The sequence below is a fragment of the Apium graveolens genome, chromosome 8 (genome assembly GCF_009905375.1).
Source record: "Apium graveolens cultivar Ventura chromosome 8, ASM990537v1, whole genome shotgun sequence".
Classification (NCBI taxonomy): Eukaryota; Viridiplantae; Streptophyta; class Magnoliopsida; order Apiales; family Apiaceae; genus Apium; species Apium graveolens.
The window spans coordinates 209,064,907-209,078,277 of record NC_133654.1 but is presented as its reverse complement, the minus strand read 5'-3'; the positions used below and the strand labels follow the sequence as shown (position 1 = coordinate 209,078,277).

Genomic DNA, 13,371 nt, shown 5'->3' with positions numbered 1-13,371 from the left:
ATTTTTTTTACTAACATTGAACACGAGGTAGAGGCTATAGTTAAATTGATCAAGATTTATGATTGAGAAATCTATTATCATCAAGGAAAGGCCAATGTGGTGGCCGACACTTTAAGTAGGAAAAGATAAATTGAGGATAACAAATTTCAGGAAAACTAATGAGGAGGATCGCACGAATGAATTTGAAGTAAGACAATGAGAAGAGTACCCTTTATTACGTAATGGGAAGGATTAAATACAACTAGAAACTTAATAGGATACTAATCATGACCGAATATGAAAAGTGATGTCATTGAGTAGGTAAGTAAGTACTCGGATGGTTGAAAATGAAAACAGAAAGGCGAGGATTAAGATTTTTAGCAATTACGACTTGTAAATGACCCAAATGGAAGTAAGAGTTTATTATAATAAATTCTGGAGGAGGATTATCAAGTACCAAGTAAGCCGTTGTGCTATTTTAGGATTTTGAGTAATGGGTTAAATAAGGCTGCTTATCTTATTACGCAAATGATAGATCTCCGCTCTACAAAATTGTTATGAACACAGAAGAGCTAATGGGTGACAGAGAGATCCCGTGACAATTGCGTCGCGCAAGGTCCCAAGATTTAATTTCACAAAGGGACTATTTCCCAAGATATTTTGCGAAATAAAACGGACAGAGGCACGACTTAGAGTTCTCAAAATCGACAGGTAGAATGAGAGGACTATCCTAACCATGAAGATACGTCTATCGGCTTGCCTTTTATTTGTAAAGGTTAGGAGAATCGCCCATCGTTAAAAGAAAATTTGTACAGATATACTTACCACGCAAGCATACGGAAAATAGCCGTCGATATCCCTTATGTTGGACAACATGGAAGAAAGAAGGATGTCATTGTTAGAGCTGACAGAAGGCAGAGAAGATCGTACATGCCCTTTAAAAGGCCACTAGTAGCAGTTCCCAATAAACGCGAATACGTCTAATGCGCTAGTGAGAATAATGAATACGACCCGGAAGGTATCATTGTACTATAAATATTATACGAGGAATGATTTAAGAAGTTTGACCGATAGGGGAAGCTGAGCGTTCCACGATTCTAAAAGTGTATCAATCAATTGCATATGAAATGGTGCTTCCTTCAAGACGGCAATAGGACCCGACGTGCCTTACGTTACTACAGGAAGAAATGTTAAATTTGGCGCTAAGCGTGTAACAGGAGACGAGCGTGTAAAAATGCAATGAGAACTTCTTACATAAAATAATCGACATAGATGATGCGCCAAAATGAGCAAACGTTAAGGAACGAAACTCTAGCACTAGTAACGCTGTGTTCCTGAATCTAGGGTAGAAAAGAAAAGAATAGAAAATAACCAATTTTCCTTTCTCTCCTAATCTTTCCAAAAGTGGGAAGAAGATTTTGGAGACAAAAATAAAGAAAATTTCTTCCCAAATCTGCAGCTTTCTTTTCCTTTCTTTCATAAAAGTTGTTCGGGAACAAGCTGAAGAAATATATTCTTTACATTTATTTTCTTTTCTCTCCAAAAAAAGTTTCTGGAACACAGCGTAAGAGTGATGGAGGGGGAAACGAATAAGTTGAAGGAGCATTCCAAACACTAGAAGATGCGCTAATCGTCCATATTATAGATTTTTAAGGAAAATGAAGTGACCAGTTGACGTTAATCAAATTACCGATAATAACGAGTTATAAGGTGGGCATTAGAACGGCTATAAAGCGTTATACAGAAGAAAGAATCGTTCTCCCTTAGGTTGGGAAGAAATTGGTAAGCGAAGGATACTGGACCATAGTTGAGTCAATAGACCAAAGGTATTCCTAGACCTTATCAGAACACGGCTAGTGGCAGCCCATGATGAACAATAGAGATATGCGGACTGGAATTATAAAGACAGAAAGTACGAAGTAACAGACTAAATATTGTTGAAAGTGCCTCTCGGGGAGGGAGTGATGAGATTCTAAAGGGAAAGAAATGTTGAACCCAAGGTTTATTGGACCAGTTGAAATCTTTAAAGGACTAAGAAAGTTGGCATATAAATTAGCACCATCGTCGAATGGTCACCAAGTTTATAACGAGCGCCACGAATCGAGGTTAGGAAATCTAACTGTCAACGCCAAACATATGATTGAAAACGAGCTAATAAACTTGCAGCCAGACTTAGCGTATGTGGAGTAACGTGTAGAGGTCATAGGTCTACAAGAACGAGCACCCGAAAACATATTTGACGTATGAGTGAAAATTTTATGAAGAGATCCAATATTGCGAAGTCAACATGAGAACTCGAGGTGGTCATGTGAGAAGTGTATCCCCGCCTATTTCTAAACTGATTCCGGGTTGGAATCTTTTTAAGGGGGAAGACTGTAAGAACCCAAATTTTTGACATCGGTAAAAGACCTTTATGAATAATAACCTTGCGGTTTAATAAAAACTTTTGCGATCACACCATATACGAGTTTTTAATTTAAGATTCCGAGTTGATATTGTGATTATACGTACCAAATGAGTGTATGTAAACGCTATTAGTTTTCGAAGAAAATGAACTTTGAAAAATGACCGTATCTATGAACCATCAAGGATTACGAGAATCATAATATAATTATAAATTTAAAATCCTAACAAATTTAAATCCAAGTACGATACTTCAAAGTGTAAAGGACGATAAGAAAGGATTTACCCCACGAACCGCTTACGAAGATTTATTACGAAAATGAATAAGCAACCAAGCAAATACGTAAGCGAACGAATAAACAAACCAAGGCCATGTAAATTCCATACAAATATAATGTAAATAAATTAGCAATAAATTAATGAAGCTAACTAATTAAATTAAAAGCTAGTACAAAACAACTTTCCCTAAAATAAAGATTCTTGTTTTTTTTAATCATAATATAGCTTGACAATTGGTGTGCAAGCTAAGTCTAGACTTGGAAAAAGAAAGACTTGTTCTATACACCTTAGAAATAGACAAAATGCATATATTTCCACCACATTTCCAAGAAGCAATCCAAGCAATTCTCTTTCTCTCCAAAAACACAATGCTGATTTTCAACAACACCGTGGAAAGAAAAATTCATATATCATGTTCTACTCATTCAATAATCACCAATTTTTTACCAAACCTCTTTCATATCATGGGTAAGTCACGCACCAAATTTCATGCTCATCCGTGAAGTTTTTAATTTTATAAAAATGCTTGAAATTGATGGTGAATAGTAACTCCGAAAATTACTAACTTGTTTTCTTAATTTTTCATAAAAGTTTAAGGCTCCTAAAGCTAGACCAAGGCTTCATCAAGGATCTTAGGACTTTATTAAGTATTAAAAAGCTTCAATGAAGGTATAAACATTCATCCAAACTTTTTTTAAGTTTTAAGTTTCAAGAAAAGTAAGGATCTTGGATATAAATATGATTTTGATGATTGATTTGATATTATCTTGATGTTTAGTTAATTAGTTTTAAGGTTGATGATTGTTACCTCAAGAACGTGATGTTACTGAGAGGAGTTAGTGTTGAGATGATGATTTGATGATCGTTAATGGTGGTATAATGATTTAAGACGTAAACGAAACTTGGATCGTAATCGTAACCTCGTTAAAACGAACAAATCACAACTTGAGTTTTCTGCAGAAGTTCTCAAATGTATAAACTGTAGTTTCTTGAAAATTAAGACTTGATTATGATAGACAATGTTATGAGGATCGTTTAGGCGCTATCATCGCTTGATTTTGATGTACGGATCAAAAGTTATGACCGTTTTAGTAAAAGTGATTTACGCGACAAAAACTGCTACAAATAATGAACTTTGTAAATCGAAATGATCAACTTACATATATTTAAAAATCATGAAATTTTTACAGAGAGTAAAAAATATAGTTTTTTAACTTTCTTAAAAAGTTCAAGTAAAAATATTTATTTTTCAATTTTATAAAAATGTTGGAGTCGAGGTCGCGCGGAGTAAAAACATCCAACGCAACCCACTGTTAGAAACTGCCACTTCGGGATTTTCATCCCTGTTACCATAAAACCATTTGCAAATAATGTGTTCCAAATTTTGTCTAGATCGCGCACGCGAAAACGGTGCATCAATTGAGTTAACGGTTTGAGAGATATCGACGTTTTAGTGGAAGCGGTATGAATAGTAAAATTCCTTAGTTGATCGAACTTTTAAAATGCTTTTCACCTAATTAAATTCATTTTATCAAAATAAAAATTTTAGGATAAATATTACAAGAACTCAAGAAGCTCCTCGAGGTGGTTTCGTATTAAAATATTAATTTTATGATTTATTAAAAATAATAGAGTGTGAGTCGCGTAATAGTAATATTCGGTAAAGTCAAATCTAGAAGACCACTTTGACCGTCCATTTCGACCAAGGATTGATACTTATTTTGAGTCTGTCGAATATTGAAAATTATGAAGTATTGAACTTATTAGAAATATAATTTGGTGATGAGAGTAAAAATATTGATTAAGATTATGATGTTTGTTGATTAGAAAACTCGGAACAAGAGGAAGTCGGGAGACGTATCCTGGACTCCAGGCAAGTTTTAAAACCCTACATTTTAAAACTGTTGTGTTGTGTTGTTTTCAAATAAATGCTATATATACATGGTGTTGTATTACGATATTCACTAATTGTGATATATAATATCGTACGATATATTAATGATTTTGGTATATGTAGATTAACAAATTTCAATCGATAACGCTAGAGAGTAGCGTTGTATATATGAAGAGTATATTTTAGACCGAGGATCAGTCAGTAAAATTTGACGAAAACCCGGAAATATTCCAGAGATGTTTTATTTAAGAATATTTTAACACCACCATAAGCGTGATGTATGATTATAAGACCGAGAGTCAGTCAGAGTTTTAAAACGAAAACCCGGGAATCATCCCGGAGATGTTTTGGACGATTAAAGTCCGTACTTATTTTATTCTAAGGGACTCGATGTCCACTTGCGAAACATTAAATACCTCGAATATATTTAAAATAATTTCCAAAGATCGTATTTCCTCAACTACATTTGTTTACTTGAGCAACGAATATTATTTCAAGCTATTCATTCAATATAGGAGAAGTATTCTCCAATGATTATTTATTTTAAACCTGATTAAGTATATTACTAAACATTACTTTAATTACTTAAACATAAATTGGTTGAGGAATATTAATTCAAATATTCTTTTAAAATATAATTATTCGAGGTTTAATTATTTAATAAATAACATTTGATTATTAAATATTTATTTAATGATTTAAATATGATTTAATAATCATAAAACCTAATTTAAAATACTTTATGAATTTCAGAAAATCATTCGAATAATTTCATATCGTCGAAAAATATTATCTCGACTTATTTTAAATATTTCGAATATAGTTTCAAAAGAAACTCCCCCTTATTTAATTATTTGTTGACAACGGTCAACTCACATCCTTAGTACTTCTTCCGAAAATTCTCGGACGTACATATATATATATATATATATATATATATATATATATATATATATATAAGCTGTTTCTATCAACAAGCAAAACGCTTGGGGAACTTCGATGTGGTTCGAGTTCTCGAGATATAATAGGATTCTTTTAAGGACTTGGATGGGTAGACTCTAGTACTATGCGTACTAGGGAGACTACCAAAGGTACCGCAGGCGAAGGTACTCTGTGTACTCAGGAACTTGTAAAGTATGTGTATACCCAAAATGGGACATGTAGCCCGAATGCGGCAAGGGTGATAACCGGGATACGAAGGTGTCGTCCTTCTACTAGTAGAAAAGGTTAATATTTCCGTAGTACGACTGATCATCGTATGCGGTGGCTCCAGTGAATATCCTAAGTTCTTTCAATTGGAATTGAGATGCAATATCGTAACGCAAGCCTAGGTGCTGGGTTTACCATTAAGGTATTTGCAGGATAATAAATCCACTAAAGAATTGTTTTCGAAAGAAAGTGTGTATCATCGAGAAAAACTATTTTGAATAAAACATATTTATCAAATATGAAATTATACATGAGATTATCATACAGTCATTTCATACTGTTGATTATTATGGCTGAGCATTATTGCTCACTCGTGCTTTCTTTTAAATGTCACAACACAACAGATTACCTGTATGCCGGCGTGGGACTTAGTCACTTGAAATCGTGGGGAAAATCCCTTACAGCTTTGTCTCGGGTGGACCAGAGTATCCAGATAGGTATAAAATGTTAGTAGTAATTATTGTAACTTCATGTAGAGGTTACGAATAATTGTTTAATATCCTATAAAGTACATTTGAGTGTAATAAAAGAAGATTACATCTTGTACATCGTTTCTAAGGCTATAACTTGTGTGTGTGTGCGTGAGATTGGGGTCTGTTGGATTATTGAAGGATGGCGTGACGACCCAGATTCCTGACCCCGGATTTGGGGGCGTTACAGTACGTAGACATCTTGTGAAGACAGATTGAGTCACGAAACATGATATCAGTCAAATAGAGTCTTGGAGCTCACGAACCCTAGCATTAAATATCCCTTAATTTTTTACCCATAATAATGAGGTTTACATTATATTACAAATTCTAAAAAAACAAAAATTAATTTAATATAAAAATTTATAAATAATATTAAAAAAATATCAGGGGCCGGTATAAGGCTGATATTATATAATATATTTCATTTATCCACAACTAATATTGGACAGACGCTGGTATTATATATTTAATTTATCCATAACTCTCATTGGACGGGTCAAATAAACTTATTCCAAGAAAATTATCATAAAATAACATAAAACACAAATAAATTAATTTGAGCCAGCAGTGATCTGTGTTACACGGGAGGCTTTTACATTGTGCCTTTCTTTTTGCAGCAGTGGTGTAAAATGTGAACTGAAACCACGAGGTTCCCGTTTTAGGACTGTTGGCACATGGCACCCCTCAAACTTTTATATTTGGGAAAATTAAATTATTGATCTTTGAATTATTGACATTTTATTATTTAGATACCTGATTAAAAAATTACGTATTTACTGATAAATTAATTTTTGAACTTTCTGATATAAATCCTTCTGCTAAAAGGATTTTAACGACCTTAAAATTAGAAAACTAGGTTTCTTGATGTTCATATATATTAAAACAATTTTAAATGTGTTAGTGATATCCAAAGTAAAAATTTAAGGAGTCAAATTAAAATTTGAATCACCAGCATCATTCATGTAATATCAATTTTCACAAATTAGATCCGATTCAAAATTTTATAAATTTAGGTTTCTAAATTTGATAAAGAACCCAAAATTTAGGGTCCAATTTGGGATTTTTTTTGAATTGTACCCGGTTTAAAAAAATTGGTGTCATATGAGTAGAGCTGCAAATGAACAGAACCGAGCCGAGTTCTGTCTGAGCCGAGCCAAGCCTAGTTTTTTTTAAAACGAGCCGAGCCGAGTTTAAAAACCGAGCCGAAAAAAATGTTCACGATCGTCTCGTTTATAAACGAGCCGAGCTGATTCGAACACGAGTTTGCTCACGAACAACCGAACCGAGCCGAATTCGAGCCGAGTCGAGTGGTCCACTAATACTTCGCATATATTTTTTAATCGACCAAACTTAAGATATAATTTATAATTTTATAAGTTATATGGAGATCAAATACTAATTTCAACTTACAATTATATACTCACACTCACACTCTACACTTGTTTCTTAATCCATGTAATTTTATCAATTTATTTCACAAGTTGAGTTTTAGAACAAAATCATTTTTATTTTAAATTAGTGAAACATTCATAACTTTAGAAGCCGTACATTATTTTTAAATTGTTAATGTCGATTGTCAAAAATTTAGTAATTTTTGATATTTCAGTTAAATTGGTTTTGATTAGAAAAAATGTGTAAAAAAAATAAAGGAAGCAAGCTCTAGTGATATCTATGAAATTAATTAAATTATTTATTGTTAAAATATGTATGAAATTATTTATTAAATTAATCATTTCACTTTAAAATTAGTATTAAATTTTAATTAAAAAATTTAAAATCTTTATACAAGTGATTAGTAAATATTTTTATTATATGCTATATATAAAAATTTATCTGAGTTCGAGCCGAGGTCGAGCCGAATCCGAGCTAAACCAGCCGAGTCTGATCCGAACATACCAAAAACTCGGCTTGGCTCGTTTAATTATCCGAGCTTGTTTTTTGTTCGCGATCGGCTCGAACGAGCCGAGTCGAGCCGAGTTCACTTAAACGAGCCGATCCCGAGTTCTGTTCACGATCGACTCTGTTCATTTACAGCTCTGCATATGAGTGTTACTGGTGATTTAAGCGTCAATTTGACCACTCAAATTTAAATTTGGATATAATTAACACCTTAAAAATTGTTTTGATTTGTATGAACACCAAAAACACTAGTTTTCTGATTTTAACGTTGTTAGAATCTTTTTGACGGAAGCACTTAGATCAAAAACAGAAAAGATAAGTGACATGAAATATAGAATTTTGAGTTCAAAGACCAAAATAATAAAACGCTAATAATTCGGGGAGCTATAATTTAATTTTCCTTTTATTTTTTCAAACTTTATGTTCTAATTTTCATACTTCCTCCTTACGGTGGCAGAGGCTCTTTAGCCCGTGGTGTTAAGTGTTATTATTATTTAATCAAGAATATTAAAATTTGAAAATGGTAGGAAAATGTATCTATTGGTGGGAACTGAATAAAATTTGACAGGTTCAAAGAACATTGATATATTTGATTCTCATTTGGAAGCAGACGGGTGTGCCAGCACCTAGGTTGTATCGTCATAATGCGAGATATTTTTAAATTGATTATGGTTTGACAATGAAATAGGTCGGTTGATATTAAGTTTTTTGTCATGTTTTGTTTTAAATATCAACAATTAGGGATAGATAAATCAAATAAAATAATAGATAGTTCGGTATAAGTTGGGTGGATGTGATCTGTGCCGGTTATTATTAATTTTGCAGTTTTAAAACTATGGATTGTTAATATTAAAGTTCACATTTCTTTACATTGGAACACATATCTTCCGTTTCAAAGTTTCAACCATATTTCAAATAAAATTGTCGGAAGCAAAAGTGTATCCTTTTACGGAACTGATCTTCTGTTGGATCCTCTCTCACTGTAATTATATTCAATTCTTTTAAAAAAAACTTAAATACTATCTCGAGAACTGATTTTATGTTCGATGCCCTCTCATCATTAGGGCTTCACGAATCGAGCTGAGCCGAATTTTGATCGAACAAAGCTGAGCTTTGATTTTTTTTCTGATGAACCGAGCCGAGCCAAGCTTTCTTGTCGAAAAAAATCGTATTCGAGATCGAGCTCGTTAACTAACTTAACGAGCCGAACATGAGCTTGTTCGTGAACATAAACGAGTCGAGCCGAGCCGAGCTAGAAAAAATTAAGGTCAACCGTTCTTTGATTATGAAAATAACTTATCAAATATTTTTTTTTTTAAACTTTGGTTATATCACTAAAATATATATATCTTGACATCCATACGGTTGGATCGATGAAAATATTTTTAAAAAAATCGAAACACCAATTAATGACTAAACACTAGTTAGTGGTAATAGTCAAACTAATGTTTGACTGTTAAGATAACAAATCAAATAAAATTATCTTGATTTGAAATTTTGGTTATATCATTATAATATATTTATTTTGACATTTATACAGTTTGATTAATTAGAAATAATTTTAAATAAGTTGAGACACCAATACATGACTAAACACTAGTTACTAGTATTAGTCAAACTAATGTTTGATTGTTAAAATAACAAACCAAATAAAATTATTTGGATCTGTAACGTTGGTTATATCAATAATATATATATATATTATTATATCCATACGGTTGGATCGATCTAAAGTATTTTTAAAATAATCAAAACAACAAATCAGGACTAAACACTAGTTAGTGGTAATAGTCAAACTAATGCCTGACTGTTAAAATAATATACCAAATAAAATTATCTTGAAACTTTTGTTATATCATTGAAATATATTTATTTTGACATTCATACGGTTGGATCAGTTAAAAATAATTTTAAATAAGTCGAGACACCAATACAAAACTAAACACTAGTTACTAGCAATAGTCAAACTAATGTTTGACCGTTAAAATAGCAAACCAAATAAAATTATTTTAATCGGAAACTTAGGTTATATCAATAAAATATATATTTTATGACATTCATACGATTGGATCGATATAAAATATTTTTAAAATAATCAAAACAACAAATCAAGACTAAACGCTAGTTAGCGTTACTAGTCAAACTAATATTTGACCGTTAAAATAGAAAATCAAATAACATTGTTTTGATGTGAAACTTTGGTTACATTATTAAAATATATATGTTATGACATCCATACGATTAGATCGATGAAAAGTATTTAAAAAAAATCTTAACTAAAATATAATTATGAAGCCAGTTTTTAAAGAATTTTTCGAATTTTAACAAGCGAACTCGAGCTGAGCCGAGCTCGAGCCGAGCCGAGCCAAGTTCGAGCCGAACAACTCAAAGCTCGGTTCGAGCTCGGTTTGCTTAACAAACATATTTGTCTGTTCGAGTTCGAGCTCGAGTTTGTTAACGAGCCGATCCGAACGAGTTCTTAACGAGCCGAGTTCGAGCTTGTTCACGAACTGGTCACTGGACTATGTACGCAAGAATGACATGAGCAACAACAGTCAAATAACTTTGCTTGCATGATTGAAGTCTTGGGTAACTGATATAAAAAAAGAAATGTATGCATGAAACCAATTACAAAGTCATCCCTTTAATGTGAAAAGATGCATTGTAATAAATAGCTCATCCCATTCCCATCTTCTAGGTTTGGTAAAAACACATGCATACGGTATAATACTATTATTAGTTGTAACAGTCATGGACTACATACCAGTAATGCAGTTTATTCAGAGAAAAAAGACTTAAAAAATCCATTTGACAGCAAATTTCTCTCATTGGTTGGAGAGAGATTCTCCTCAAGGTCCCCCCCCCCCAGAACTAGTCACTCTTCCCCTGCTTCCAAATTTCTCATTTAAATATTTGAATCTTCTTCATTACTCTACACAATTTATACATGTATATATTACCCAGACATGTCTCCTCCTTGTCTTGATACTAGAGGGCTGACCACACTTGCATTTCTTGTTTGTTGTACTTTCTTCCCATCTCTCTCCTTGACATTTTGGGCACCTCCTTGACATCTTCATGTGCTTTCAAGATCTCACAAAACAAATTATTTCATCTTTTTTAATAACACTAGCTCAATGTCAATGGATCTCATGAGTCTGAACATCCATGTATCTCAAACTATGTCCCAAGCAATAAGCCCTCCTAGCCCTTCACATCTTCATTCCTCACATAATGGCTTTCCAATTATACTAATAGCTATTATTGGTATATTAGCCACAGCTTTCTTACTTCTAAGCTACTACATTTTTGTCATCAAATGCTGCTTGAATTGGCAAAGAATCGACATTCTTGGACGGCTTTCATTGTCCCGAAGTCGTCGTCGTGAAGACCTTTTAATGGGCTACACTTCGACATTCGAGAACAGGGGATTGGACGAATCAGTGATTCGTTCAATCCCCATTTTTAAGTTTAAGCAAGTAGATAAAGAAGACCCTGAAAGGGGCAACAGTTTCGTCGAATGTGCAGTTTGTTTGAATGAGTTTCATGAGCAAGAGAAGCTAAGAATGATACCAAACTGTAGCCATTTGTTCCATATTGATTGCATTGATGTTTGGCTTCAAAACAATGCAAATTGTCCACTGTGTAGAACAAGCATTTTATTTGCACTTCAATTTCCACCGTTAGATAAAGAAAGTCCAAGTTCAAGCCCTCAAGATCAAGTTCAATATCATGATAATTTCATGGGCCGGGAAGAAGATTATGTTGTGATTGAATTGGGTGAAGAAGTGATCAATCCTCATGTATCATTGCCTAGAATTCATGAAGCTAAACCATCTAGTCCATCACAAAAGAAGTTAGGGCCCAAAATGTTGAAAAGGAGGTCCAAAAACGATGGGCTTAGACATACAAGTATGGGAGATGAATGTATTGATACTAGAGTTAAAGATGAAAGACTACTAGTCCAGCCCATTAGAAGATCTTTTTCTATGGATTCTGCTGCAGATAGACAACTTTATTTAGCAGTACAAGAAATTGTGAATCAAAAGAGTAATGGGCCTAATGTTAGTGAACCTGAGAGTGTGAGTTGTGAAGGTTGCTGCAGTAGCAAACTTAGAAGATCCATTTTTTCGTTTGGGCATGGAAGGGGGTCAAGAACAGAAGTGTTACAAATACAATTAGAACAATGAAGGTAGTTTTTATTTTTTATTTTTTTAAATTTAATCATTGATTAAATGGAGAGTTCAATAGATTCATGTAGGGAAAGTAGCTGTGGTTTTTTGTCATAATACAGCAGATACTAAAAGAAACGAATACTTAAAGAAGTACTCGTCCCGTGTTATCAGTTTTACTTGCATCATGATAGAAACATAAGATAAGTGTGGTAATAGGGTCTGAAACAATCAGAGCCAACCACGCACTTTAAGCATTTGTATGTTAAAACAAGGTGAACCGATTCAAGATAGACGTAATAATGTAGCAAGGGGGGCACTTATCTTATTGTAGATGTAACAATTCGCAAGTTTCTCAAAATCACGATATTCCAAGTCTTCCTGTAGGCTTGCAACAATACACATAGCAGCAAAATGAACACTGCCACTAAACAGAAGAATGCTTGAATAGGAAGAACAAAGAATTACACTAATCCTCGTTACTAATGTCACTTGTGTGATGACTCATGATAGCAGCAGAAGATTAGTGTCGCATGAGAGTCTGAGACAGATCAAAGCACATCACATTAGGCATTTGCATGTTACGACGGGGTGAATGAATTCAGGATGGGAAAATATATTCTTATCTTCGCATCTTAATGCATACTGGCATTTTTTATAGGTTTGTCTAACAACTTTCTTATCTCTCATGATAGGATGAGAAAATCCATTTCCAAACACAACTGGAATAGAAACTTACTGCCATTTGAGTTTCGGTATATCCTTACTATCAAAATTCACTAAATTGCTTGCTAGTATTTTGACTCAAGAGCTACCACTGATCTCTTGATATAAATGGATGTCTCTCGCTTTCTCAGCAACATGCGACAATTCAAATTTTGTCAAAAACAAGGTGCGTGTGTAATGTGTGAGTTTAGTTATAAAAACGGACAAACAAAAAGTCAAAAGTTTATTATGATATCGTCAAAGGAGTTTAGAGATTTTATACTGATAAGAAATAAAAATAACCCTAATTGCGTAATTATTGTAGTATTAATTAAGCCTGATGATTTGGTCCTAAGGT

At 33.2% G+C, this 13,371-nt stretch overlaps 1 protein-coding gene across 1 annotated transcript; it reads left to right on the top strand.

Moving 5' to 3' along the window:
• The first annotated feature begins 11,094 nt into the window (after nucleotides 1-11,094).
• Nucleotides 11,095-12,580, top strand: LOC141678590 (RING-H2 finger protein ATL16-like). The gene has a single exon (XM_074484932.1). The coding sequence runs from the start codon at nucleotides 11,274-11,276 to the stop codon at nucleotides 12,324-12,326; it is 1,053 nt and encodes a 350-aa protein (XP_074341033.1). The 5' UTR covers nucleotides 11,095-11,273; the 3' UTR covers nucleotides 12,327-12,580.
• The last annotated feature ends 791 nt before the right edge of the window (nucleotides 12,581-13,371 follow it).

Bases quoted from the DNA above. Each gene is read 5' to 3' on its own strand.
- LOC141678590 (XM_074484932.1), top strand. From the start codon at position 11,274: ATGTCAATGGATCTCATGAGTCTGAACATCCATGTATCTCAAACTATG.